Below are 24,113 nucleotides of genomic sequence, written 5' to 3' on the forward strand. Positions count from 1 at the left end.
GTGTGGTACCTGAGGCTGGAGAGGGCCGAGAGGGAGGGGCTGCCAGCGCCTACAGGGAAGCCCCTACTGTGCTCAGGGAAGCTTCAAGGCTCTTCAGGTGGGAGCAGTGGTCCCAAGGGATGTAGTCTACTTTATTTACACAAGCAAACACCTCTGCTATTTTTCTTTTGGGGAAATTAATAAATAAATGCTTTCCATAAGTACCTAAACACTACAGTTTCATATATTAGAAGCAAATGCTTCCATAATTTTACCTCATCCCTCAAAGGGGAAAAAACCACTAACTGCTAATTTTGGGGTTTATAATTCCTGCAGGCATTTTTCGATGCATATAACTCCATACATTAATCCATCCATCTATCCATCCACCCACCCACCATCCATCTATCCACCCACTCACCCACCGTCTATCTGTCAACTCATCTAACCATCCCTCCACATATTTGTCTTGTGTCATGTCTTCCTTCCTGCCTCCTTTGCCCCTTCCTCCCCCACTGTCCACCTCCTACCCTTTCTTCCTTTCTTCTATCCATCACAAATGGAATCGTACTACCCACAGCTTTGCCAGCTTACTGTTTTCACCTTATAATCAATCTTGGACGCATCCCCTTATTAGTACATATGGATTTGCCTTTTTTAAAAAAACAGTATATATTATTTTATTGTTTTGGCAGACAATAGTTTGTTTTGTTATTCCCCTATTGGATATTCAGTCTAGTATTTTTACTACTGTAAGAAATCCTGTAATAAATAAATATAAATATATCATAAAATCTGTGCACTTTTGAGTGTCCTCATTGGTTAAATTCCTACATATAGCACTATGAGTAAAAAATATGAACACTTTAAATTTTAGTAGTTACAAATTGTTCTGTAATTTAAACTGGCAGAAATGAGAGGGCTTGCTTTCCCAGGCCCTCATTACCGGACAGTATCACACTTGAAAATCTTTACCATTAGGTGGAAAATGGTATTCCCCTTAACTTCATTTCATTATGAGTGACACTGAGAATATATTTGTTAGCCATTTGTGGAACAGCCAATCATTATGAATTAATGTTGTGTCCTCTTTCCCCTTTCTTTTCTTCTCTTTCCTTCTTTTCCCATATGTAGGAGGAACTCTTGGCATATCAGCAAAATGGGCCCACTTCCTGGTATCTGTGGTGCTAATAGGTTTTCCTGGTTTAGCAAGTGATCATAGTTTATCCATTTCTGAAACACATACACACACATTATTCCTTGAATTAGTTGGAAGAAGGAGTTAAGAAAATGATAAGAACTAGACTCTTCTTTGAATGTTGCCTGAATTCTAAGTGCATTACTTACATTGTCCCAGCCTTCTACCTTTCTTGGAGCTAGGAATGTTTTCTGTTCTACTTGGTTTGGTTTCTGGGTAATGGGAAACTTCTCTCTCTCTCTCTCTTTTTTTTTTTGTTCTCAAATTATATACTATGCCTCTGATGGCAGAATAGCCTAAGCAGTGTGAGTTAGAGCAGCCTACTCCAAGTGTGCTCACCAGCAACAGACTTGCTAGGGTGCCTGAATATCTGGAGCCTAGAAGTTTGGTAACTCCCCAGGTTTCTTAATTCTTCATCTTCCAAGTGTGTTTCCTTGTAAACCCAGTGGAATCTCTAATTAAGGGAATCTGAGTGGTACTGTGGGGTGGAGGGAGGTGAAAGGGGTACATCTCTCAGGATGAATTAGCTTGTTGTAGAAAAAACTTCACAGAGAAATTTCCTTTCAGTGCCCCATTCCTTTCCCGCCCTCTGCTACACCCACATCAGGATCAGGGCCCTCACATTGCCTCTGGTCATCCCCGGACCCACACCTCACCCTAAGCTGCCTTTCTATTCCATCATTCTCCTCTGTCCTTCTGAAATTTCAGGAAGTCCTGTGCTTAGTAGCACTTAACTGTGTCAGGGCTCTCTGGTTAAATGTCACTCACACAAAGAGAAGGAGTCTGCCTCAAAGAGGATGAGAGAATCCCAATGAGCATCTGGTTGGTGGAATGCTGGTGGAGGTTTTTGGGAACATCTCCCAACCCACCCTCACTTAGTTTGGCAAGCAATGGTGAAGTCCGTTTCAAGTTTCCCAGACAACCATTGCTCAGGTCCTTCGCTTTGGTAGACAGACTGCATTAAAATGGCCTTTGGATGGAGTAGCAGAGCAAACTTCTAAACCCAATGGTAGGGGCTTCCTATGATGTCACCAGATGGCCAGTGTGGTGAACTGATGGAGGAGGGGACAGGGATCTTGGATTGAAGGTCAAGCAGATCAAGGCTGGACAGGTAGGTGAGCGTGTGAAGGGCAGGTGTGCACAGTGGGCAGGTGTGCTGTGTCCTGCTGATGGGGCCAGCAGGGGCAGGGCCTCCCTCTGCAGTCTTCAGCTCACCAGAGTGACCTCAGGCAGTACCCCCCGCCCCCACACATACCTTTTCTTCTCTGCTGGCCCCATCTCCATCTCTGGCGTAGCTGTCCCGGGGTTGCAGCTCCAGCACTGTGCGAAAGAGCTTTTCTGAGCTCTGTGTCAGAAAGCCGATCTCGGTGTTGGGGTGGAGGCCATAGAGATACGGCGACTCAGGGGGCAGCTTGGTGTCAATGTACTGGAAGTCAAGGGCAAGCTCACTTAAAAACAAACCAAGACTTCTCCCATCTTTCACTCTCATTCGTAGTCCAAAGGGGAGTCAGTGGGCCACAACAGGTGTCCCTGGCCCCACTGTCCCTTCAGCCCCCCACCCTGTCCCCACCACATGAGCATGGCTCATCATCATTCTACACCAGACTGATGTCTGCTGGCTCCCACCAAGCCTTCCCTCCACATGGCTGGTTTTTGTAGCTGGGCTGGTTTCCAAAACTCCTACATTCATGGGATCATTCTCTTGCTGGAGAAGTTTAGAGGATTTTCTTCACATCTAATCTCATCCCTGCCCCCTGCTCTCTGAACTGTCCTTCCACACAGAGGCATTTGGAAACACTAAACCCTACCTGGTATCTTTTGTCAAGCTCTCCTTTGACCTCAGACCTTTTCCCCTTGAGTTACTTTTCTCTCCCTTCTCTTTGTTGAGTCAGGGAGGACAAACCTACATGTGAGCACAGGACAATACTTGCAAAATAAATGTGAGACTCGGGCCACAGAACTAAGTGAGCTTTGCGGTGAACTGGAGCACCCTGCCTCTGGGGAAAAGTATTCTTATTGTAAAACTTTAAAACCGAGTGTCACCCAAATAGTGCATCTCAGTGGTCAGCTATGGTGGGCCACAGCCTGCTGTCCCTAAAAAAACCTTCCTCAGCTTTTAAGGCTCCCTTCATCTCTGAATATTCTCTGAGCACAATTCTTTCTGTTACAGCGAGAAAATATTCCTCCAGTTTAACTCCTAATTTGACTTTAATGATTTCTTGGTCTTAGCAATATCTAGTCTAAGTAAATAGGCAATTTGTGTGTTTATTTTGGTATTTCTTCTAGCGGCCAGCACACTGTTGAGCTTCTTGGTAGCTTCTCTGTAATAATCTATTAACTTAAAGATTAGACTTCCAGCCAAGATAGAAGCATAGGTAGACACACTGTGCCTCCTTGCACAACCAAATTTAAAAACAACAAAACACATCCACAACAGACAGAAAATTGAACTATACTGAAGTCTGACAACAATGAACCATTCATTCAGACTGGTAAGAGAGGTGAAGTCGGTGGCGGAGATGGTCTGGCAGGAAGAGGTGGTGGTTAGTAGACCCAGTGAGGCGCACAAGGTGGTTGGCTGACTGCAGACACACATTCGAGCACAGATAAACCAGGCAAAAAAGGGGCAGTGAGACAGACCCCACAACCCAGGGCCCCAGCACTGGGAAATAAAGCCTAAAGCACTGATTGAAAGAAATTTCAGGGGTTGAGGTGCTGGGAGAGGCTTCCAGCCTCACAGAAGAGTTTGTTGGAGAGACCCACAGGCTCCTAAAATGTACACAAGCCCACCCACACGGGAACCAGTGCCAGAAGAGCCCAATTTGCTTGTGGGAAGTGGCAAAGGGGATAGCAATCTGAGAGAGTGGAACAAGCGCCATTGCTCCCTCTCGGACCCTTCCCCCACATACAGCATCACAACCCAGCCACTGGGTTGACCTGCTCTGGTGAACACTTAAGGCTCTGCCCCTCATATGTAACAGGAGCTACCTGACCAAAAATGGCTCAATCAGAAGAACAAATCAAAGCCCTGGTGCCAATACTTTTAAGTGACCAAGAGATAGCCAACCCATCAGATGTAGAGTTCAAAACACTGGTGATCAGGATGCTCACAGAATTGGTTAAATTTGGACACAAATTAGATGAAAAAATGAAGGCTATGCTGAGTGAAATGAAGGAAAATGCACAGGGAACCAATAGTGATGGAAACAAATCTGGGACTAAAATCAATGGAGTGAGCCAGAAGGAAGAAAGAAACAACCAAACAGAAAAGAATGAAGAAACAAGAATTCAAAAAAAATGAGGGGAGGCTTAGGAACCTCCAGGACATTTTTAAACATTCCAACATCTGAATTATAGGGGTATCAGAAGGAGAAGAGAAAAAGCATCAAGAGGAAAAGTTATATGAACAAATAATGAAGGAGAACTTCCCCAATCTGGCAAAGGAAATAGAGTTCCAAGAAGTCCAGGAAGCTCAGAGAGTCCCAAACAAGTTGGACCCAAAGAGGAATACACCAAGGCACATCATCATTACATTATCCAAGATTAAAATGAAGAGAATCCTAGAAGCAGCAAGAGAAAAGGAGATAGTTACCTACAAAGGAGCTCCCATCAGACTGTCAGCTGATTTCTCAAGAGACCTTACAGGCAAGAAGGGGCTGGAAAGAAGTATTCCAAGTCATGAATCCAAAGACCTACAACCAAGATTACTCTATCCAGCAAAGCTTTCATTTAGAATGGAAGGACAGATAAAGTGCTTTTCAGATAAGGTCAAGTTAAAGAAGTTCATTATCACCAAGCCCTTATTATATGAAATGTTAAAGGAACTTATCTAAGAAAAAGAAGATAAAAAACATGAACAGTGAAAGGACAGCAAACTCACAGTTATTAAGAACCACACCTAAAACAAAAGCAAACTAAGAGAACAGCTAAATCAGGAGCAGAGCCACAGAAATGGAGATCACATGGAGGGTTAGCAACAGGGGAGTGGGAGGAGGAGTGTGGGAGAAGGTACAGAGAATAAGTAGCATAGACGGTGGGGAGAAAATAGACGGGGGAGGGCAAGAATAGTGTGGGAAATGCAGAAGCTAAAGAACTTATGACACATGGACATGAACTAACGGGGGAAGGTGGGTGGGAGTGGGTGTGCAGGGTGGAGGGGAATGAAGGGGGGGGAAATGGGACAACTGTAATGGGATAATCAATAAAATATAAAAAAGATTAGGGACTTCCGCCAAGATGGAGGCGTAGGTGAAAGCACTGCTCCTTTTCACACAACCAAGTTTAAAAACAATAAAGTTTTAGCAACAAAAAAGCAGCCAAACCACAGAAAATTGAACTACATGGAAGTCTGACAATAACAAACCCTTCAGCCAAAACATTAAGAGGGGAAGAGCCAGCAGAAGAGCAGGGTCGGGCAGGAAAGGTCCACCGGACTGACTGGGGTGTGCAACCCAGGCACCCCGGCAGCTGTAGGCGGATCCCAGGTGTGGAGTAGTGGGTGGATCCACTGAGGGCGCAAGGCGGTGCACTCACTGAGGGCTGACCAAAGTCACACAGTCGAGCGCAGATAAACTGGTGAAGGAGCGAAGCGGTGAGACAGACTGTGCAGGCCCCAGTGGCGGAAAGTGGCAGAGGGGACCGCCATTGTCCTTTTCTGACCCCGCCCCCACAGACAGCGTCACAAACCAGCGACCTGGGTGGCCCTGCCCTAGTGAACACCTCTTCTGCATAATAGGCATGAATAGATCAAAACATGGCTCAAGAACAACTCAGAGCCCCAGAGCTGATAAATCTAAGCTATGAGGAAATAGCCAAACTTTCAGAGGCACAGTTCAAAACACTGGTGATCAGGATGCTCACAGAACTAGTTGATTTTAGTCACAAATTAGAGGAACATATGAAGGCGAAACTAATAGAAATGAATGGAAATGCACAGGAAACCAATAGTAATGGAAAGGAAACTGGAACTCAAATCAAGGGAGTAAACCAGAAAGAAGGGAAAAATGACCAAATAGAAAAATATGAAGAAACAAGAATTCAAAAAATTGAGGAGATGCTTAGGAACCTCCAGGACATCTTTAAATGTTCCAACATCCGAATTATAGGGGTACCAGAAGGGGAAGAAGAACAGTCATGAGTAGAAACCTTATGTGAACAAATAATAAAAGAGAACTTCCCCAATCTGGCAAAGGAAATAGACTGCCAGGAAATCCAGGAAGCTCAGAGAGTCCCAAAGAAGTTGGACCCAAGAAGGAACACACCAAGGCACATCCTAATTACATTAGCTGAGATTAAAATGAAGGAGAAAATCCTAGAAGCAGCAAGAGATAAGGAGACAGTCACCTACAAAGGAGTTCCCATCAGACTGTCAGCTGATTTCTCAAAAGAGACCTTACAGGCAAGAAGGGGCTGGAATCCAAAGACCTACATCCAAGATTGCTCTACCCAGCAAAGCTTTCATTTAGAATGGAAGGACAGATAAAGTGCTTCTCAGATAAGATCAAATTCAAGGAGTTCATCATCACCAAGCCCTTATTATATGGAATGTTAAAGGGACTTACCTAAGAAAAAGAAGATAAAAAAGATGAACAGTGAAAAGACAGCAAACTCACAGTTATCAACAACCACACCTAAAACAAAAGCAAATTAAGAGGACAGCTAGATCAGGAGCAGAACCATAGAAATGAAGATCAAATGAAGGGTTAGCAACAGGGGAGTGGGAGGAGGAGAAGGGGGGAGAAGGTACAGAAAATAAGTAGCATAGACAGGAGATAAAAAATAGATGGGGGGAGGGTAAGAATAGTATGGGAAATACAGAATCTAAAGAACTTGAGACACGTGTTCATGAACTAAAGGGGGGGAATGGTGGGGGAGGGGTGTGCAGGGTGGAGGAGAACGGAGGGGGGGAAATAGAACAAATGTAATGGCATAATCAATAAAATAAAAAATATATTTAAAAAAAGAAGAAAAACGGATTAAAAGGAGGGATGAAAAAAAGGGAAAATCTACCTCAGCTATTTAGAAATGTACACTTTGTTATTGCCCAATACCTACTCCAGTCTCTTGTCAAATCGTCTCATAGACACTAGGGGGCACAATTGCATAATTTTCTTGGCTAAAGCCTTGATATCTTTTGGTCAAGTAGTTTTGAAAAAAGTTTTATTTTTTTAGAGTCTTATTGTTTTTAATTTCTTCTCATAGATTCATTTTTTCCTGGATCAAATAACTTTTATGAGTTACCTACTAAAATTTTGTGAATTAAGCAAATTTTAAAGCTTGTAGTTAATGTTTCTATGACTAGTGTTTCCCTTAAGTTTAGTATTTTAAGTTTATTTAGGCATCTTCAAAAGTCACAAAATAAAAATAGGTTTTTTAAAAAATTACATTTTACCCAGTCAGGGCACATGCCTGGGTTGTGGGCCAGTTCCCAGCAGAGGACACACGAGAGGCAACCATACATTGATATTTCTCTCCCTCTCTCTTTTCCTTCCCTCCCCCCTCTAAAGATGAATAAATAAAATCTTTTAAGAAATTACATTTTAATATATTTTCCATGATAGGCTAAATAGGCAAAGATAAGCACTTTAAAAATAGCTGTGGTAATTGTAAATAAAACCCCAAAGAAATTGTATAAAAAAGCTTCATTTGAATGCTTTTCTAGGTATGTGTATGTGGGTGTGTGTACCTCGTACATAGCAACCCACAAGGGTGAGGGACCTGCCCACGAGACTTTAAATGTCCCTTTAAAGGTCTTGTCCCCTTAAAGATATTTAGAATCACTAATATACACTTTAGCAAAAGTTAGCTAAGTTCTTACCAGAAATTTTGCTCCTAATGGCTTTGTCAATATCCTGAATGAAAATAATTAAATGAATGGCGCAGATATTATTTGTAGAAAAGAGCAACAAAGAGTTACTGAATCAAACAATAAGAATCTAAAGATCTCCAAAGGCTCTGCTGCATCATGAATTTGATGCTAGAAATCCTGTAGCTCTCCAATTTGCCAGGGCAGACTTGGGGCTGAGAGCCACACTTCATATGAGCGCTGCTCTGTCTGCCATTCTCCCCTGGCCCTGTGTGGGCCTTCCTCAGCCACGCAGGGCAGTACCCAGGTCCCTGTGGGCTCCGTTATGCCGTTGAGAGCAAAGAGCAGAGCCTGACCTGATGGTAGCCATTGTAGTCCATGTTGCCTGGGAGTGGGAACCCTGGGGCCAGAGACAGCTCTCCTTCAAGCATTTCTGGTTTAATGAATTCCTCCAGGTAAGTCCTGCAGAGCCTCCTGTCCCAGTCATCAGTGATATGGCCTCCATACATGATCTCTCCAAAGAGGTAACGCAAATCATCATAGGGGACCTGAGAGACAAGGGAAGGACAGAAAGATCTCCACACAGACAAGGGGTTGGTCAGGCCTGGGGCATAGCAGGGTCCCAGGACGGGGAGCTTCATAAGCAGCAGCGTTTCATTCCCCTGTGTACCCCAGGGCCCAGCATAGTCAGGCACATGTGGGAGCTCATGAAATGCTGGAAAAATTACACCACAGGGTGAGAAGAGGTAGGGTGCAACCCCTTGTGTGTATACCTTCCCTCTTTCACGTCATTAACTGTGGCAACGAAGTGGCCCTATCAACAAGTCCTTTAAACAGGCAGATGTCAAATGGAATAAAATGAGGACCAGGGTACTTTTCTTAATTTCCTGCCACGAATTAGCATATTAGTGGATGAACTGCAGCAGGAAAGTTCACTGATGTTGAAGTGAAATAAGCCTTCCCCCACCCCAGCCTTGTCCAAGTGCAGCAAATGAAGGGGTGGGGTCATGGGGGTGGGCTTCCTGGTCCCTGCAGCTGGAGGCAGAGGGACTGCTCAGGGCATCTGTGCCTGATTCCTTTCCCCGCCGGGAAGGAGGAGGCCTTGGAGACGCTGAGCTCGGCCTGAGAACCAGAACAGCCTCGATGGTGTGAATGTTCCCTTAAATGGAAGAGGATGGATGGTTAGTGAAAGCCATCTTTGAAAAGGAATGTCAGACAAAAATGAAGGAGATAAGGTATAGCAAGGCTTTGGCTTCCTTTTCAACTTAGGAGGCCATACCTATGTGAGGAGCTGAGTTCCCCAAGAGAAGTTCTGTATCCTCAGCTAATTGGGAGTTTGTATCAGGTGAGTGTGGGGACTCTTCTTACCAATCCACAGTCCCCTGCAAAGCTGTGAGCACACTGGGGTGGTCAGGGCCCAGGAACAAACACTCAAGAGACTGACTTGCCTGGGGACTGACTCACACCAGCCATGAGATGCAGGTTTAGGTTCCCAAGCTTTACAGTACTTTTCTCAGCCTCGTACTGGGGTTGGCCACGTGGTTAACTCACACTCCCTCACTTCTTCTTCGGATGTGAGCGAATTCCTACTTCCCTGAGCTGATGTCCTGCCTGAGCTGGTGGGGGGAGGGGGCTTTACCTTTGTGTTGGCCTCCAGGAAGTTGTAGAGCACGTTCACAGAGATGGTGAGATCCCCAGTGTTGAAGGGGTAGGGGCGATTCCATCCCTGGGGCCCAAACTTCCGTCTTTCTGCCACCACCGCGTGAAAGTAACAGAGAGCAAAGAGGATGCTCTTAAACTCAGTCTCCCGTGAACACATCTCCAGGGTGTCCTGAAAAAAGAGGGCCACTTGTGATGTCAGCCGTCAGCACAGAGCTGTGTTCTATGGGGCAGGGTGGGGCTAGGGTGGCTGGGTTGCTCTGGATAAAGTTGCCCTTTGACTTGTTAGGGTATGAGCTTCATTCAGCAGGGACTGGACTGCACTGTGGACACACCTGGGCCCAGCCTTTGAGGGGCCCTGCCGAGGGCTGGGCTTGCATTTAGAATCCGAGTGAAGGTTTACACTCAGGTTAATGTTTGCACATATGGATGAGCTAATTAAGTTCTCAAGCACAGCTAATGGAAAACAGGGTAGTGGCCCCAGGGAAGTGGGAGTGTCCCGTTTGTCATATTCATGTCACTTTGTGACACGGAGTGTGGGTGGGAACTCCCACAGCATCATCTCTTATTTCTTCCCTTCCTGTCATGCCTTTCTTACCCATAACGGAAACTTCGTAGGTGTAATTACTGCCTGTGTGGCTTGGGGATCCCGGCTCATGGCTGTGGGGGCTGCTGTGTGGAGGGAGGGTGGGAACCCCAGCCATAGAGACAGAGAAGGCATGCCCTGACTGCTCTGCCACACCTGGGCAGGGTTGATGGGCATTCAGCTGCAGACAAGAGAGTGGAGGGGTCCTGGCTGAGACCTATCATGGGCAGAGAAGATGTGGCTCCTGAAGAGGATGAAGACAGGGACAGACAGAAGAAAAGAGAAGCAGGAGATTGTCTGGAGGGAGTGGCAATGGGGTTGTGGTTGGTACATTTTAAGGAGGATGGTGCAATAGTGGGGAGGCAGAAACCTGTATTTTGAAAGGATGGTAAGACTAGAACTCCTGGAGTCTTTATAATTACAAATTCCTTCTGAGGGAGACCCTCTCTGTTCAGGAAGGAGCGAGATATTGCATTTGGAACCGAACAGAGGCATGTCCAAAGCTCACACACATTGGGTTGGGTTGTGTCCTGGATGGAGTTTCTTCTAAGAATTGGTCACAGGACTCTGCTAACAAGAGTGGGGGGAGCAGAGGGGAGAGATTAAGCTTTTGGTGGGTCTGATTTGTCTATGGAAAACCCGTGATACAATCTCAATTTCTCTTTGGCTATGTGGGGGTCACCTGGAGCCTTCGTTGGGTACCATGTTTCCATGAAGAGGTAGTGTGAATGGTCAGAGGTGGTGAGGAGGACATACTAACTGCTTCATTACTGTGTTCTGTTTTGCAAACAAAAATTCTTCACTGCTCCCCTGACAGGGATGTTCTCTACAGACACAGTGCTTCCTTCATTACTTTGGGCACATTTGAAAAAAACTAGGGCTTGCTGAAAAATTCCTGTGAGCCCCAAAACAAGAAATCACATATTAAAATTGACAGTGGCACACTCAAAAGCCAGAATAAAATGATCATCCCCAAGCAGCACAGCCCTCAGGAAAAAGCAGGAGTAAAAAGAGCTCAGTTCTGCCATGTGTCCCTTAAGTGGTTAATCCAGGGCTCTGAAGAAACAGAGTAAATGGTAGGGCATGAGCCAGGTCTCTGTCCGGGGCACTGCGAAAGCATCCTGGGACAATTAAAACTCTTTTAAATGATAAATATAATCCTAAATCCACCCCTCTCTCTTAGAACATGGTATTGAAGATGCTATAAGTGGCCAAAAAGCCAACTGTGGCAGCAACTGAATAACCAGGAAAGGCCAGCATCTCTTGAGGCGATTTCCCAGTTGCTTGATTACCAAACTGAATATGGGTCTTGCAGGGAGGTAAACCCCAGGACAAGGACCCAAGAGGAAGCCAGGAATGGCTACAGGTGACAAAAACCTGACGGAGGCATAATATGAATATCAGTCATTAGGAGGTGGAGCCCATTCCATGCCTGCTCCTCCCTGGCTCTGTCCAAGGCCCTCGAGGCAGATGCACTGGGCATGGTCTGCCACTGTATTAGGCCCCATAGCCAGCTAATGCTGTCCTAGTGCTGTTTTTTTCAACTTTTAATCTAAAAAATCGTGATGAAATATTCTTAACATAAAATTCACCATCTTATCTGCCTTGAAACATACAGTTCAGTGGCCTCATGGACATTGCCATTGTTGTACAACACAATGCCTTCCTTCCCTGGGCAGCAGTGTGCTTGCTTGGAACCAGCTGCAGCCACCCATATAGAAGCTTGACCACTGACACAGGGAGCCTACAAGTGCAGTCAAGGCCTGTTGAGGAAAAATAAAAATGAAAGAAAAAAGTGCTCCTGGACAAGAGAGCAAACTACCCTCAGCCCCCCATTGTAATGGGTGCACATTTGTTGACAAAAACAGCAAGCTAGGACATCCTGAATCTCCTGCTGCAGATTATGTGTGGCTTTTGGGGTCAAGTTGTCAAGATGAATGAGAAAGGAGGCTGGACAAGTTTCATTTCTTAAGTCTTTGTGGCAGCTTCCTCCCCAAATTGGACTGCTTTGTTCTGACAGCATGAGGGACATCATCCCCACAGTAAAATCTGACATTCTGCCAAATGGTCTTCATTTTATTTTGAGTTAAACCAGACCCCAAAGGGCCCCTGGTCCTGATGGCTTACATTGGACTAACTAGAACAGTTGTCCTCTTGGAGGGTCTGTTTCAAGTTGCCTAGGTGACCCAGCTGGGACTTGCAGTGAGTTTTACCTTGGGTTCCAGGAAGCTAGACACTCACTGATGCTATTACAATGTTAGGGAAGAAAGCTTTCCCAACAGGTCCAAGATTCATCCCTTTGGGCTCCACTAAGGCCCAGTGTAGTGGATGGACGTTAGGGTGGCTTCTGTGTACCCCCTGCTCAGTATTCACACCTTTGTGTACTCCCCTCCCCATAGAGGTGGGGTTCTCCAAGGCAGAAACAGCAAGAAATGACATCTTCCTGGAAAGATGAAAGGGATCCCACAGCAGAGTTTGCAAGTGATTCATTAAGATACATTATATGTGGAGTGAGCCACCCATGGAGCTGGCTTTGACTTTTAATAAACAATCCACAACATGAGTCTTAGAATTCCCATTCATGAAAATTCCCATAATGTAGTGGCCTGAATCTGAAACTTTCCCTTGATATTCTCAATCTCCTTGTAGCATAGTGTTCTCAAATTTGTGCAACGAAATCCCCTGGAGAGCTTGTTAGAATACAGATTCCTGGCCCCACCCCAGAGTTTCTGGCTCAGTGGTCTGGGTGGGGATCTGAGAATTTGCATTTTAACAAGTCAGTGCTGATGCTGCTATTTTGCAGGTCACACTTTGAGAGTCTAGCACATGGCCCTGGCTGGTGTGGCTCAGTGGACTGAACCCTGGCTTGCGAACCAAAAAGTTGCTGGTTCGATTCTCAGTCAGGGCACATGCCTGGGTTGCGGGCCCAGGTCTGGGACTTGAGAGCAGGCTTGTGCTGAGTAGGTCAATCAGGGTGGAGGTCAGTCTCAAAGGGAACACATCGTGCCCACACTGGCATCACACCACAACCCAGTGGGTCCTCCACCCCACCCACAGCTGCGTGCTTTTCTCCCACCCAGTTGAGTTGGCTCTTTTTGAGGTGGGGTGCTCTCCTTCCCTCCCTCCCAGGGCCATACCTGAGTGAAGTTGTCCAGGGCCTTGTGCAGGTTGGCATGCATGCCCATGGGGGGCTCATTGGTGATTTTAATGGAGTTCTCCAGGATGCCCTGGGGGATGATGTGGCCCTCAGGGGAGGGTGCAGGCTCTGCACTGATGAAGACCCTGAACTCTGGGTGGCTGTTTTCACTGAGCTCCTCCAGCTTCTTCTCCAGGGTGCTGAGCCATTTGGCAACCAAGTGGATGTTCTGGTGGGAAGGATAGACACCACAATACAGGCATTTGCTTAGTTCTGTTAGCAGCAAACAGTTATCAGGAGGGCAGCTAGAGGAGGGACCTAGTCTTAGCTTCAAATAGATTACATTGTAGTCTGAGTCTTGGGATTGCCAGCAATAGGGGCCTCCTAGTATCCTGCAATCGAACCCTTTCCCTTGATATCCTGTCTCTTTAGCACAGTATTCTCAAACTTGACTGCGCAAAATAATCCCCTGCAGGGATTGTTGAAACAAAGATTACTGGACCCCCACCCCAGAGTTCCTGATTCAGCAGGTCTAGGGTGGGGCCTTCAAATCTGCATTTCTAAGTTCCCAGGTGATGCCCACACTGGTGGTCTGGGGAATTTTAAGAGTCTAACACTGAATTTTAAGAGTCCAGATCCCTGCTAACTGACACCTGGATTATTCAACACTTGATGCTCAAAAGTGAGGCTGTGGACCAACAATGTTGACATTACCTAAAGCTAGTGAGAAATGCAGACTCCTGGGCCCGACCCAGACTTACTTCTTCCCTTTTAATCCTCACCCAAAGACATTTTTTTCATTGCTTTGAGAGAGAGAGAGGGAGAGAGAAAATATGGTCAGTGTGAGAGAGAAACACCAACTGGCTGCTCCCAGCAGACACCCCGACAGGGGACCAAACCTGTAACCCAGGCATGTGCCCTGACTGGGGATCTGACCGGTAACCCTTGGGTTTATGGGATGATGTTCCAAGCAATTGAGCCACCCCAGCCAGGTCTGAATCAGTGCATTTTAATAAGATCTTCCAGCAATGTGCATGTACAATGAAATGTGAAAAGCACTGATTTAAACCCCTCCTAGCTAGCTTTCCTGACTCCTTTCTCTCTCTCTAAACCATTCTGCTAACTGTTGGCAAACTTTCCTTCCTACAGCCAACACTGCTCACAGATGCTCTCTTCTCTAAGCCCAGGCTCCTCTGCAACATCTTCAAGCCCTCCTTCATTGTGATTCCTAGCTGTCTGTCTGTTTAGCTATCTAAACCTACATTTATTTCTTAATACTACTCTACAGAATGCACCTTTCACTTCAGTAGAAATAGTCACTTTGCCTCAGTGCAAAATGTTTCATTATAATGGATGGATAAAAGCTCCTCAGCAAATATTTGAGGAAGCCTGCTCACAAAGCCTTAAATACACTGACTGGCACTGGGCACAGCACTTGAGCCACAGCAATCTGGTCTTTTGCTTTCTCTTCCAAAAAAAAAAAAAAAAAAAAGAAAAAAGAAAGAAAGAAAGAAAGAAAGAAAGAAAGAAAGAAAGAAAGAAAAAATATTTGCCATAGTTATTTCACAGAGTTGCTGCAATAACCAAAGGTAATAGTTTTGAAAAGTTGTTGAAATGACAATATGTTAAATTAGAAATTCATTTATAATCACTCTTTTGGAGTAGAAACTTCAATGGGCTGTCCAGAGAGCCAGGGTTCTGTTAGCCAGGGAGTGCCAGCAACCCACCAGTGAGTAACTGGGTGACTGCTTCAGGAATTCTATCTTCTGAGTTTAATACTTGAGAGCTCTCAGAAACCAGGTCAGCACAAGATGCAGGGGTCTGGACACAAGTGGGTTCTCAGGAAGGAAACACTCCCTGTCCATTAACTGAGGGTTGGATTCCCAACGGCTCTAGTGCCCAGAAGGGCATCTTTTTGGCAGATGAGCCCGAAATGCTGGGAGACCACACCTTCCCAACACCAAGCCAATCCATGTGGGAGGGAGCAGGAACCTCCAGTTGTGTTCATTTCTTCTCCTGAAACACCTGCTGTTTCTAGAGAAACAGAGTCTCAGGGAATGGCAGCTCCCTCAGTTGCTAGGTTCTGGATAAATAACAGGATGATTAAGGATGAAGACCCAACAAGCAATGTGCAGCACAGTGAACAGTAAGGAGACAGGGGAAGTTCTTGGTAAGGAAAACTGGAATGGGGTTGACTGGCTGTCTCATTTGTTTTTTCTTTCATTGATTTTTTTTCATTGAGTGCTTTTGAGGAGTGTCTGCTACATTCACAGCAATGTGCTGGGCATTCAAAGAAACACCTTTTCCTAAGGAAATGTAGTGAAAGACACACCCATATATCACATTATCTCCATATAGGCATGGATACTCTAATAGAGGTGGTTATAGGTTTTTATAGGAGAAAAAGGGGAGTAAGGTGCTTGGCAACCCAGACCCAGCATCCATACAAGTAGCATAAAAAAGGGGAGGCCATGATAGAAGGGGGGTGGCCTTTATTTCTTGTAAGTGTTCAATAAAATTACCAGTAGGAGCAGGTCCAGATTTCCAAACCTGAGAGTTAACATGAATTCTCAACAAAGAGGCTAAGTTAGAACTAGAGTTACACATGTGATGTTCTTTATAACACAATAGAAAAGTACACCAAAAAAGTTCCATGAAATGCATGGGAGGCAATCAGCAGCCAGAAAAGCCCAGCTGCTATGGCCTTGAACTTAGTGCTAACCCCCCGAGCATGCTTCAGGTGAGGACTCGGTTTCTGTTGTAAGCAGAGTTATCTAAACCAGACAGTGCAGCCACAGCAGGTGAAAGCAGGGAGAAAATGATTGGGGGTGCAGCGAGGAGAGAACACGTGAAGGGGAGCAATGGAAGAGATTATTAAGAAGTGAGTAAAAATGGAGAGGGTGTGGAAGGAAGGGCAAGTATGAGGTGAAGAGAGGAGAGAGATGCCCAGAGACCATGAGGTGTGAGGTTCAGACAGGTATGGACAGGGTCCGGGATGACCCTGATCAGGGCAGAGGGATGAGTACCTGCAAAATCACCCAGTGACCTTTCTGGGCAGCTAGATTCAGCGCAGCCTCAGCCACTACTTCCTGTCCTTGCCCCAAAGATACGTTGTGAAAATTCCGATTGTTGAAGGTATATCCAAGTTTTTTACCTAAAAGGAGGACGGAGTTGTCAGTACCATCTCTGTGTTGGATGATCTGTGTTGCTTAATGTTCAGAAGGAAACCACTCCTCAAACACAGGTGTGTCTGAACCCATATCCCGAGCCTCATATGCTGACATTTTTCCTTTGCTGGGGGTGGGGTGTGGAGGGGCTACATCTTCCAGCTTTCCCTCCCCAAATAGAAGGAAGCATTGTCTAGACCAAAATTGCTTCACTCCACTTCCTCACTTAATCCCCAAGAATGGATGGAAGTGTTGATGCTCTTCCGTACAGCTTCCATGTGAAGGCCAGGCCTTGGTCCTCCATCCTAGAGAGTGCTGCTTTGAAAAGGCTCGAAGGGTAGCAAGCATGTGCATGTAGCCCTGTCTAACTTGCTTTGTCCCCTGAATATATGTTTCCCCTGGAATTTTACTGGGACATGTGACCAGCAGGGGTAGAATTCAGGTAGTCTAGCTTACTATATTTAATACCATATTAACTGCCTCCTCTATTAATCCCAAGACATAGCAAAGTTTTAATTCATCATTTTGCATGAATTAGAGTAAAGAGGCAAGACATGGAGGAGCTTCGTTACATAGGTGGAGACGTTCTGTTGGATATGGCTCGATAACATCTGTTGGGTGTTGCTGGTGTTAGGAATGGAGTAAGGGAATAGCTGCACCAACACAAATTCACAGCCACATCACTGAAGCAAGACAATGCTTGTGAGCTGTTTTCCAGCCCAAGAAAAAGTTTACACAAAGAAATGACCTAATATAGTGGACCAATTTTACTTGAACATCAGCTATTAACCCAATAAACAAAGTTTAGAGAAATTACATAATATTCTTTTTTTAAAAAAAGGATAATAAAAATCTATGATACCATGAGAAAATCATTGAGCAATTTTTCTTGGTATATTAACTGTCAATATTGGACATTTCTTTTAAATACTAAAAGATATAGACTACCCTTTAACTGGATGACACAAAGCAAAATGATGACTTTTTGTAGTAAAGAATAGCTATTATAGATTCAACTGAGATAAACCCAGGAAACACCCTTATTAAACTCCATAAATCCTAGCTGGCAATACATTTGATGTCAGCTTTAGAACCAGGGATATAAACAACTTATTTCAGAGAAAATACCAGGATAAAAGGTGCCTGGATTATTAGATAGCCTTGGTGACATTTCTATTTACAAAAGAACCTGTTTCTTTTCTTTCTGAGAGACAGATGGATAAGGGAAAAGAGGGGCTTACAAAAGATTAGTTTGAAAACTACAGCCGGAAGGACTGCTGGGGACAAGGTCTAGCACTGCAGAGGCCAGCGAGGATCAGTTTGCATTAACCCAAGCTGCAGGCATGACGATGGGTCTGAAGAGAAAGAAATGGATCTTGCAGGTGATGAGAAGAGGGGAGATTTGATAGCATTTGCCTTAGCTGAGCATTCAGCTAAATTTGACTGCATCACACTCGAGCATTGTGATGTGCCAAAGCAACTTTGCAGGGTCCTTCCATCTGCAACTTGGAGGCTTTTAGAATGCCTTTCTGGGTCATCAGAAAGCCCCCCCTCGCCAGTTATGTTCTCTTGGGGTTTCACCTTTATGTTATTTTATGCTATGAAATCCATGACCAGACCTTCACTGCTTTTAACTTATTTTTCCCTTTCTCTCTCTCTCTCTCTTTTTGTTTTTGGTAAGATCATCATACACTTTAAAAGGTATTCCCCTCGATATTTCCAGCACCCACCTGGTGCCAGACACACTTACAATATTATTAACGATGATTCCTATGCTGTACTTTATAACCCCATGATTATTTGGTAATTATTGATCTATACTTCTCAGTTCCTTCGCCTTTTTCACCCAGTCCCCCAACTTTCTTCCCCTCTGGGGACTGTCAGTTTGTTGTCTATATGAGTCTGTTTCTGTTGTGCTTGTTTGTTTGTTTTGTTGTTTAGATTCCACATGTAAGTAAAACTATATGGTATTTATCTTTTTTTCACTTAGCATATGACACACTAGGTCCATCCATGCTGTAGCAAATAGTAAGATTTTGTTATTTTTTATGACCAAGTAATATTCCATTGGATATATGTACTACAGCTTTTTAATTCAGCCATCTATTGATGGGCACTTGGGTTGCTTCCATGTTCTGGTTATTGTGAATAATGCTGCAACAAACATAGGGGTGCATATATTCCTCTGAATTAGTGTTTTGCAGTTCTTTGGATATATACCTAGAAGAGATATCACTGGGTCATAAAGCAGATACATTTTTAATTTTTTTGAGGACCCTCCACACTGTTTTCCACAGTGGCTGCACCAGTCTGCATTCCCATCAACAATGCAGTAGGGTTCCCTTTTCTCCACATCCTCGCTAGTGCTTGTTGTTTGTTGATTTAGTGATGACAGCCATTCTGACATGTATGAGGTAATATCTCATTGTAATTTTAATTTGCATTTCTGTAATGATTAATGATGTAAAGCCTCTTTTCATAGGTCTGTTGATCATATGTATATCATCTTTGAAGAAGGCCTTATTTAGTTCCTTTGCCTATTTTTAAATTGAAATTTTGTTTTGGTGTTAAGTTGTAAGAGTTCTTTATAAATTTTGCATATTAATTCCTTATCAGAAGTATCATTGTAAATATTTTCTCCCATTCCATGGGTTGTCTTTTCCTTTCATTGATGGTTTTCTTTGCTGTGCAAAAAACTTTTTAGTTTGATGAAGTCCAATTTGTTTATTTTTTCTTTTGTTTCCCTTACCTGAAAAGATATATGCAAAAAATATTACTAAGAGAAATGTCAGAGATTTTACTGCCTACATTTTCTTTTAGGAGTTTTATGGTTTTGAGTCTTACATTAAGTCTTTAATCTATTTTGAATTTTTTTCTTGTGTATGGTGTAAGAAGGTGGTTTAGTTTTAAATTTTTGGATGTATCAGTTCAATTTTCCTCATACCATTTATTGAATAAACTATCTTTACCCCATGTATGTTCTTAACTCCTTTGTCACATATTAATTGACTCTATAGGTGTGGGTTTATATCTAGGATCTCCATTCTGTGCTTTTGATCTATGTTTGTTTTTATGCCAGTATATTACTGTTTTGATTACTATTGCCTTGTAGTATAGTTTGATATCAGATAGCATGATACCCCCAACTTCATTCTTCTTTCTCAATATTGCTGTGGGTATTTGGGATCATTTATGGTTCCATATACATTTTTGAATTATTTGTTCTAGTTCTGTGCTATGTTGAATACGAGCGGTGAAAGGCGACAACCCTTTCTTGTACCCAGGCTTAAGGAAAATGCTTTTAGTTTTCCCCCTTTGAGTATGATGTTAGCTGTGGGTTTGTTATGTATAGCCTTTATTATGTTTAGATAATGTTTCTGCTATCTTCACTTTTCTGAGAGTTTTCTTTATCATAAACGGGTACTGGATTTTGTCAAATGCTTTTTCCGAATCTAGTGACGTGATCATGTGATTTTTTTTCAGAGCCCCTCTCCTTTTAATTTTTTCTTTATTTTATTTTATTTTAAAATATATCTTATTATGTTATTACAATAACCCATTTCCCCCCTTTATTCCCCTTTGCCCTGCACACCCTTCCCATCCACTTTCCCCCCCTTTAGTTTGTGTCCATAGGTCATACGTATAAGTTCTTTGGCTTCTACATTTCCTATACTATTCTTAACCTACCCCTGTCTATCTTCTACCTATTATTTATGCTACTTATTCTCTGTAGCTTCTCCCCTCCTTTCCCTCCCACTCCCCCACTGATAACCTTCCATGTGATCTCCATTTCTGTGATTCTGTTCCTGTTCTAGTTGTTTGCTTAGTTTGTTTTTGTTTTAGGTTTGGTTGTTAATAACTGTGAGTTTATTGCATTTTACTGTTCATATTTTTATCTTCTTTTTCTTAGATAAGTCCCTTTAACATTTCATATAATAAGAGCTTGGCGATGATGAACTCCTTGACCTTATCTGGGAAGCAATTTATCTGCCCTTCCATTCTAAGTGATAGCTTTGCTGGATAGAGTATCTGGGATGTAGGTTCTTGCCTTTTATGACTCGGAATACTTCTTTTCAGCCCCTCTGGCCTGCAAAGTTTCTTTTGAGAAATCAGCTGACAGTCTTATGGACCCTCCTTTGTAGGTAACTGTCTCTTTTTCTGCTGCTTTTAAGATCCTCTCCTTACCTGTAATCTTGACTAGTGTAATTGTGATGTGCCTTGATGTGTTCCTCCTTGGGTCCAATTTGTTTGGGAGTCTCTGAGCTTCCTAGACTTTCTGAAAGTCTATTTCCTTTGCCATATTGGGGAGTTCTCCTTCATTATTTCTTCAAATAAGTTTTCAATTTCTTGCTCATCCTCTTCTCCTTCTGGTAGCCCTATTATTTGGATGTTGGAATGTTTAAAAATGTCCCAGAGGTTCCTAAGCCTCTCTTCATTTTTCTGAATTCTTGTTTCTTCATTCGGTTGTGGTTGAATGTTTCTTCCTTCCTTTTGTTCCAAATCATTGATTTGAGTACTGGTTTCCTTCCTGTCACTGTTGGTTCCCTGTTCATTTTCCTTTATTTCACTTAGCGTAGCCTTCATTTTTTAAATCTAATTTGCGAACAAATTCAACCAATTCTGTGAACATGCTGAATTACCAGTGTTTCGAACTGTGCATCTGATAGGTTAGCTATCTCTTCATCATTTAGTTGTATTTTTTTCTGGAGCTTTGATCTGTTCTTTGGTTTGGGCCATTTTTTTGTCTTGACATTCCTGTTACATATGAGGGGCAGAGCCTTAAGTATTCCCATGTGTGGGGCAACCTGGTCGCTGGGTTGTGATGCAGTATGTGGGGTAGGGGTCCAAGAGGGAACAATGGTGCTTGCTCCAGATTTCAGTCACTTCCCCCACTTCCCACAAGCAAATTGGGCCCTTCTGGTGCTGATTCCTGAGTGGGTGGGTTTGTGTACATTTTAGGACCCTGTGGGTCTCTCCAATGAACTCTCCTGTGGGGCTGGGAGTTTCTCCTGGCACCTCAGCCCCCACAAGTATTTTCAATCAGTGGTTTAAGGCTTTATTTTCCTGCACTAAGACCCTCGGTCTCGAAGTCCGTTTTGCTCCCAAGTTTCATTTAATTTATCTGTGCATGAATGTGGGACTGCCTGGTCTGCCAGCTGCCTTGTGTGCCGTGCCCCTCCACAACCCGCTGCCTTGCTGGGTCTGCCAGCTGCTGCCTTTTGCGCCTGGGGTCCACCACCTGCTGCTTTGTCATGGCCCTTTCCGTCCTGGCTACACAACTCTGCCCCTCCTACCAGTCTGGATGAATGTGTCTACTTTAACCTCTTGGTTGTCAGACTTCCATACAGTTCAATTTTCTGTCAGTACTGGTTGTTTTATGTTTTTAAATTGTTGTTGTCCTTATTTTGATTGTGCAAGGAGGCACAGTGTGTCTATCTACACCTCCATCTTGGCTGGAAGTCCCCTTTTTATGCTCTTGAAGTTCTCACTTACTTCCTTGAACATCCTTATAACCGCTGTTTTGAACTCTGTATCTGGTAGATTGCTTGTGTCCATTTCATTTAGTTTTTTTCTGGAGATTTCTCCTGTTCTTTTATTTGAGGTATGTTTATTTGTCTCCTCATTTTGGCTGCCTCTCTGTATTTGTTTCTGTGTATTAGGCAGATATGTTGTCTCTCAGTCTTGGTACAGTGGTCTTGTGTAGTAGGTGTCCTGTAGGACCCAGTGGTGCAGTCTACCTGATCATCTTAGCTGAGTGTCCCAGTAATGTCTCCCGCATGGGTCATTGAGCCCTCCTATTGTAGGTGAGTCCTGAATGCTATTGCTCTGTCCGTGTGCGGGGTTGACTTTCAGGCTGCTTGACTGTGAGGATTGACCCTGACCACAGCGTATGAGCTGGTATGTGGGTACTGACCACATAAAGCAGAATTCTCCTCAGCAGGGTCTAATGCCTGCCAAGATCTTCTTTTGGATATGCCACTTGTGGAACTAATTGGTTCCTGCTCTGATGTTGTCTGAAGTCCACAACTGTGTTTGTTGGTATGGGCCTCTTGGGAGGGACTCCAATGCAGGTCGGTGTGAGACTCTGCCTGTTCTTGGCCCTTGGCAACTTGTTTGGAGCTATAAAGTGATCCATAGTTTGTGGTTGCCCTTTTAGGCCTGGGTGTGCATGAGAAGGGCCAAATTGCACACCTAAGCCTGCTTTCACCAGTACTGAGCCTGGGGGCATGTCAGTAAAAGGCCTAAGGCAGCTTGAGATAGGCCTCTGTGGGCCTCTGCCTGCTGGTTGCTTGTTAAGTTCAGTCACTGAAAGAGCATCTGGTGGTGTGTGAGTTGCATAAGGTAGGCTCTCAATGAGGTGCTAGGTAGAAGGGAGTAGTGTTTACTAGACTGATACAGATCAACCTTGGTGCCAGTGTAGTGTTTTAGGCTACTCAGCAGAAGTCCCAAGGTACACTAATGCCAGCTGCCACCTGCCAGGTGTCTGCAGACCTTTGTGGTGGGGCAGGATCTTAGGGACTCACGAGGGGGAGGCCAGCAGAGTTTATTAGGCCAAAAGAAACCAAGATTTGGTGGTGCAAAGGGAAGGCTCTGTACTGATCAGGTGTGAGAGGGAAAAATGGTCCTGTTTTAGAGCCACACAACTTAGTCTGTCCCAGATTCTGCCCAACCCCCCTGGAGAGCCTGAGCTTGGCAGGTGGGGCTGCCAGGAGTTGGGAACTTGGGGCTAATGGATCTCCTGGGGGTGGGGGTTGCACTGGTCAGGCTCACAAAAAGGTGGGGTAAATGGCCCCTATCCAGAGCAACACAACTCAGTCTCTGACATCCCGAGTCCATCTGGACCTCTACACCCTGGTCCAGGGTGACTCACCCACAGGGTACGAGCTCAGCAGAGCAGGGTGACAGAAGGTCAGGAGGGTGGGGCTATTGCATTATCCTAGCCTGATGCCATATGGAAGGGAGTGCTCTACCCAAGAAAGATGGTGTCTGTGGGCAGGGTGGGAGAGGGACTCTGCACAGTGACCCTGGAGGCTGTCTCTACAGCTCTCCCTCCAGAGCCACAGAACCCACACTCTTCTCGCACAACCCTAGTCTGCTTTGAGCTTTCCTCTGTCTGCCATGTCCCAGGATGAGTGTGAATGAGATTTTGTGTGTTGGTCAGGGAAATGTAGGCAGGATAATGAGCCCCCAAAGGTGTCCATGTCCTGGTCCCCAGAACCTGTATATAGGGACCCTGTGGGTGTGATTAAATCAAAGACTTTGAGTTGGGGAGATAATCTTGATGATCTGAGTAGTCCCAATATAGTCGTCATGGTCCCTAAGAGGAAAAGAGGGAGCCCTGTTTATGCTTCCAACCTCTAGAACTGTAAAATAATAAATTAGTGTTATTTTAAGCCTCTAAGTTTATGGTAATTTGTTACAGCAGCATTAGGAAACTAATGATATAAAATAGGCTGGATAAATAGAGAGGAGCTTGGGGATAAAGCTCCTGTAAGCCCCTTAAGGAGCCTGGACTGCATCCTGAGGGTGTGCCTGTGCAAGCAGTGTGCTTGTATCTTCAGAATGGTTGCTCCAGCCACAGT

At 44.4% G+C, this 24,113-nt stretch overlaps 1 protein-coding gene across 2 annotated transcripts in view; it reads right to left on the bottom strand.

Moving 5' to 3' along the window:
• The window catches only part of DNAH9 (dynein axonemal heavy chain 9), a 368,257-nt gene that overhangs the window by 19,046 nt on the left and 325,098 nt on the right, over positions 1-24,113 (bottom strand). For both annotated transcript variants that reach the window (XM_053672723.1, XM_053672722.1), the window contains exons 62-66: positions 16,390-16,517; positions 13,365-13,592; positions 9,622-9,813; positions 8,339-8,530; positions 2,433-2,603 (exon numbers count right to left, since the gene is read on the bottom strand). In XM_053672723.1, coding sequence (XP_053528698.1) covers positions 2,433-2,603; positions 8,339-8,530; positions 9,622-9,813; positions 13,365-13,592; positions 16,390-16,517 — 911 coding nt within the window. The remainder of the gene's footprint in view (positions 1-2,432; positions 2,604-8,338; positions 8,531-9,621; positions 9,814-13,364; positions 13,593-16,389; positions 16,518-24,113) is intronic.

Source organism: Artibeus jamaicensis, unplaced genomic scaffold, assembly GCF_021234435.1.
Source record: "Artibeus jamaicensis isolate MK-2021 breed Jamaican fruit bat unplaced genomic scaffold, CSHL_Jam_final contig_781, whole genome shotgun sequence".
NCBI classification, from domain to species: Eukaryota; Metazoa; Chordata; class Mammalia; order Chiroptera; family Phyllostomidae; genus Artibeus; species Artibeus jamaicensis.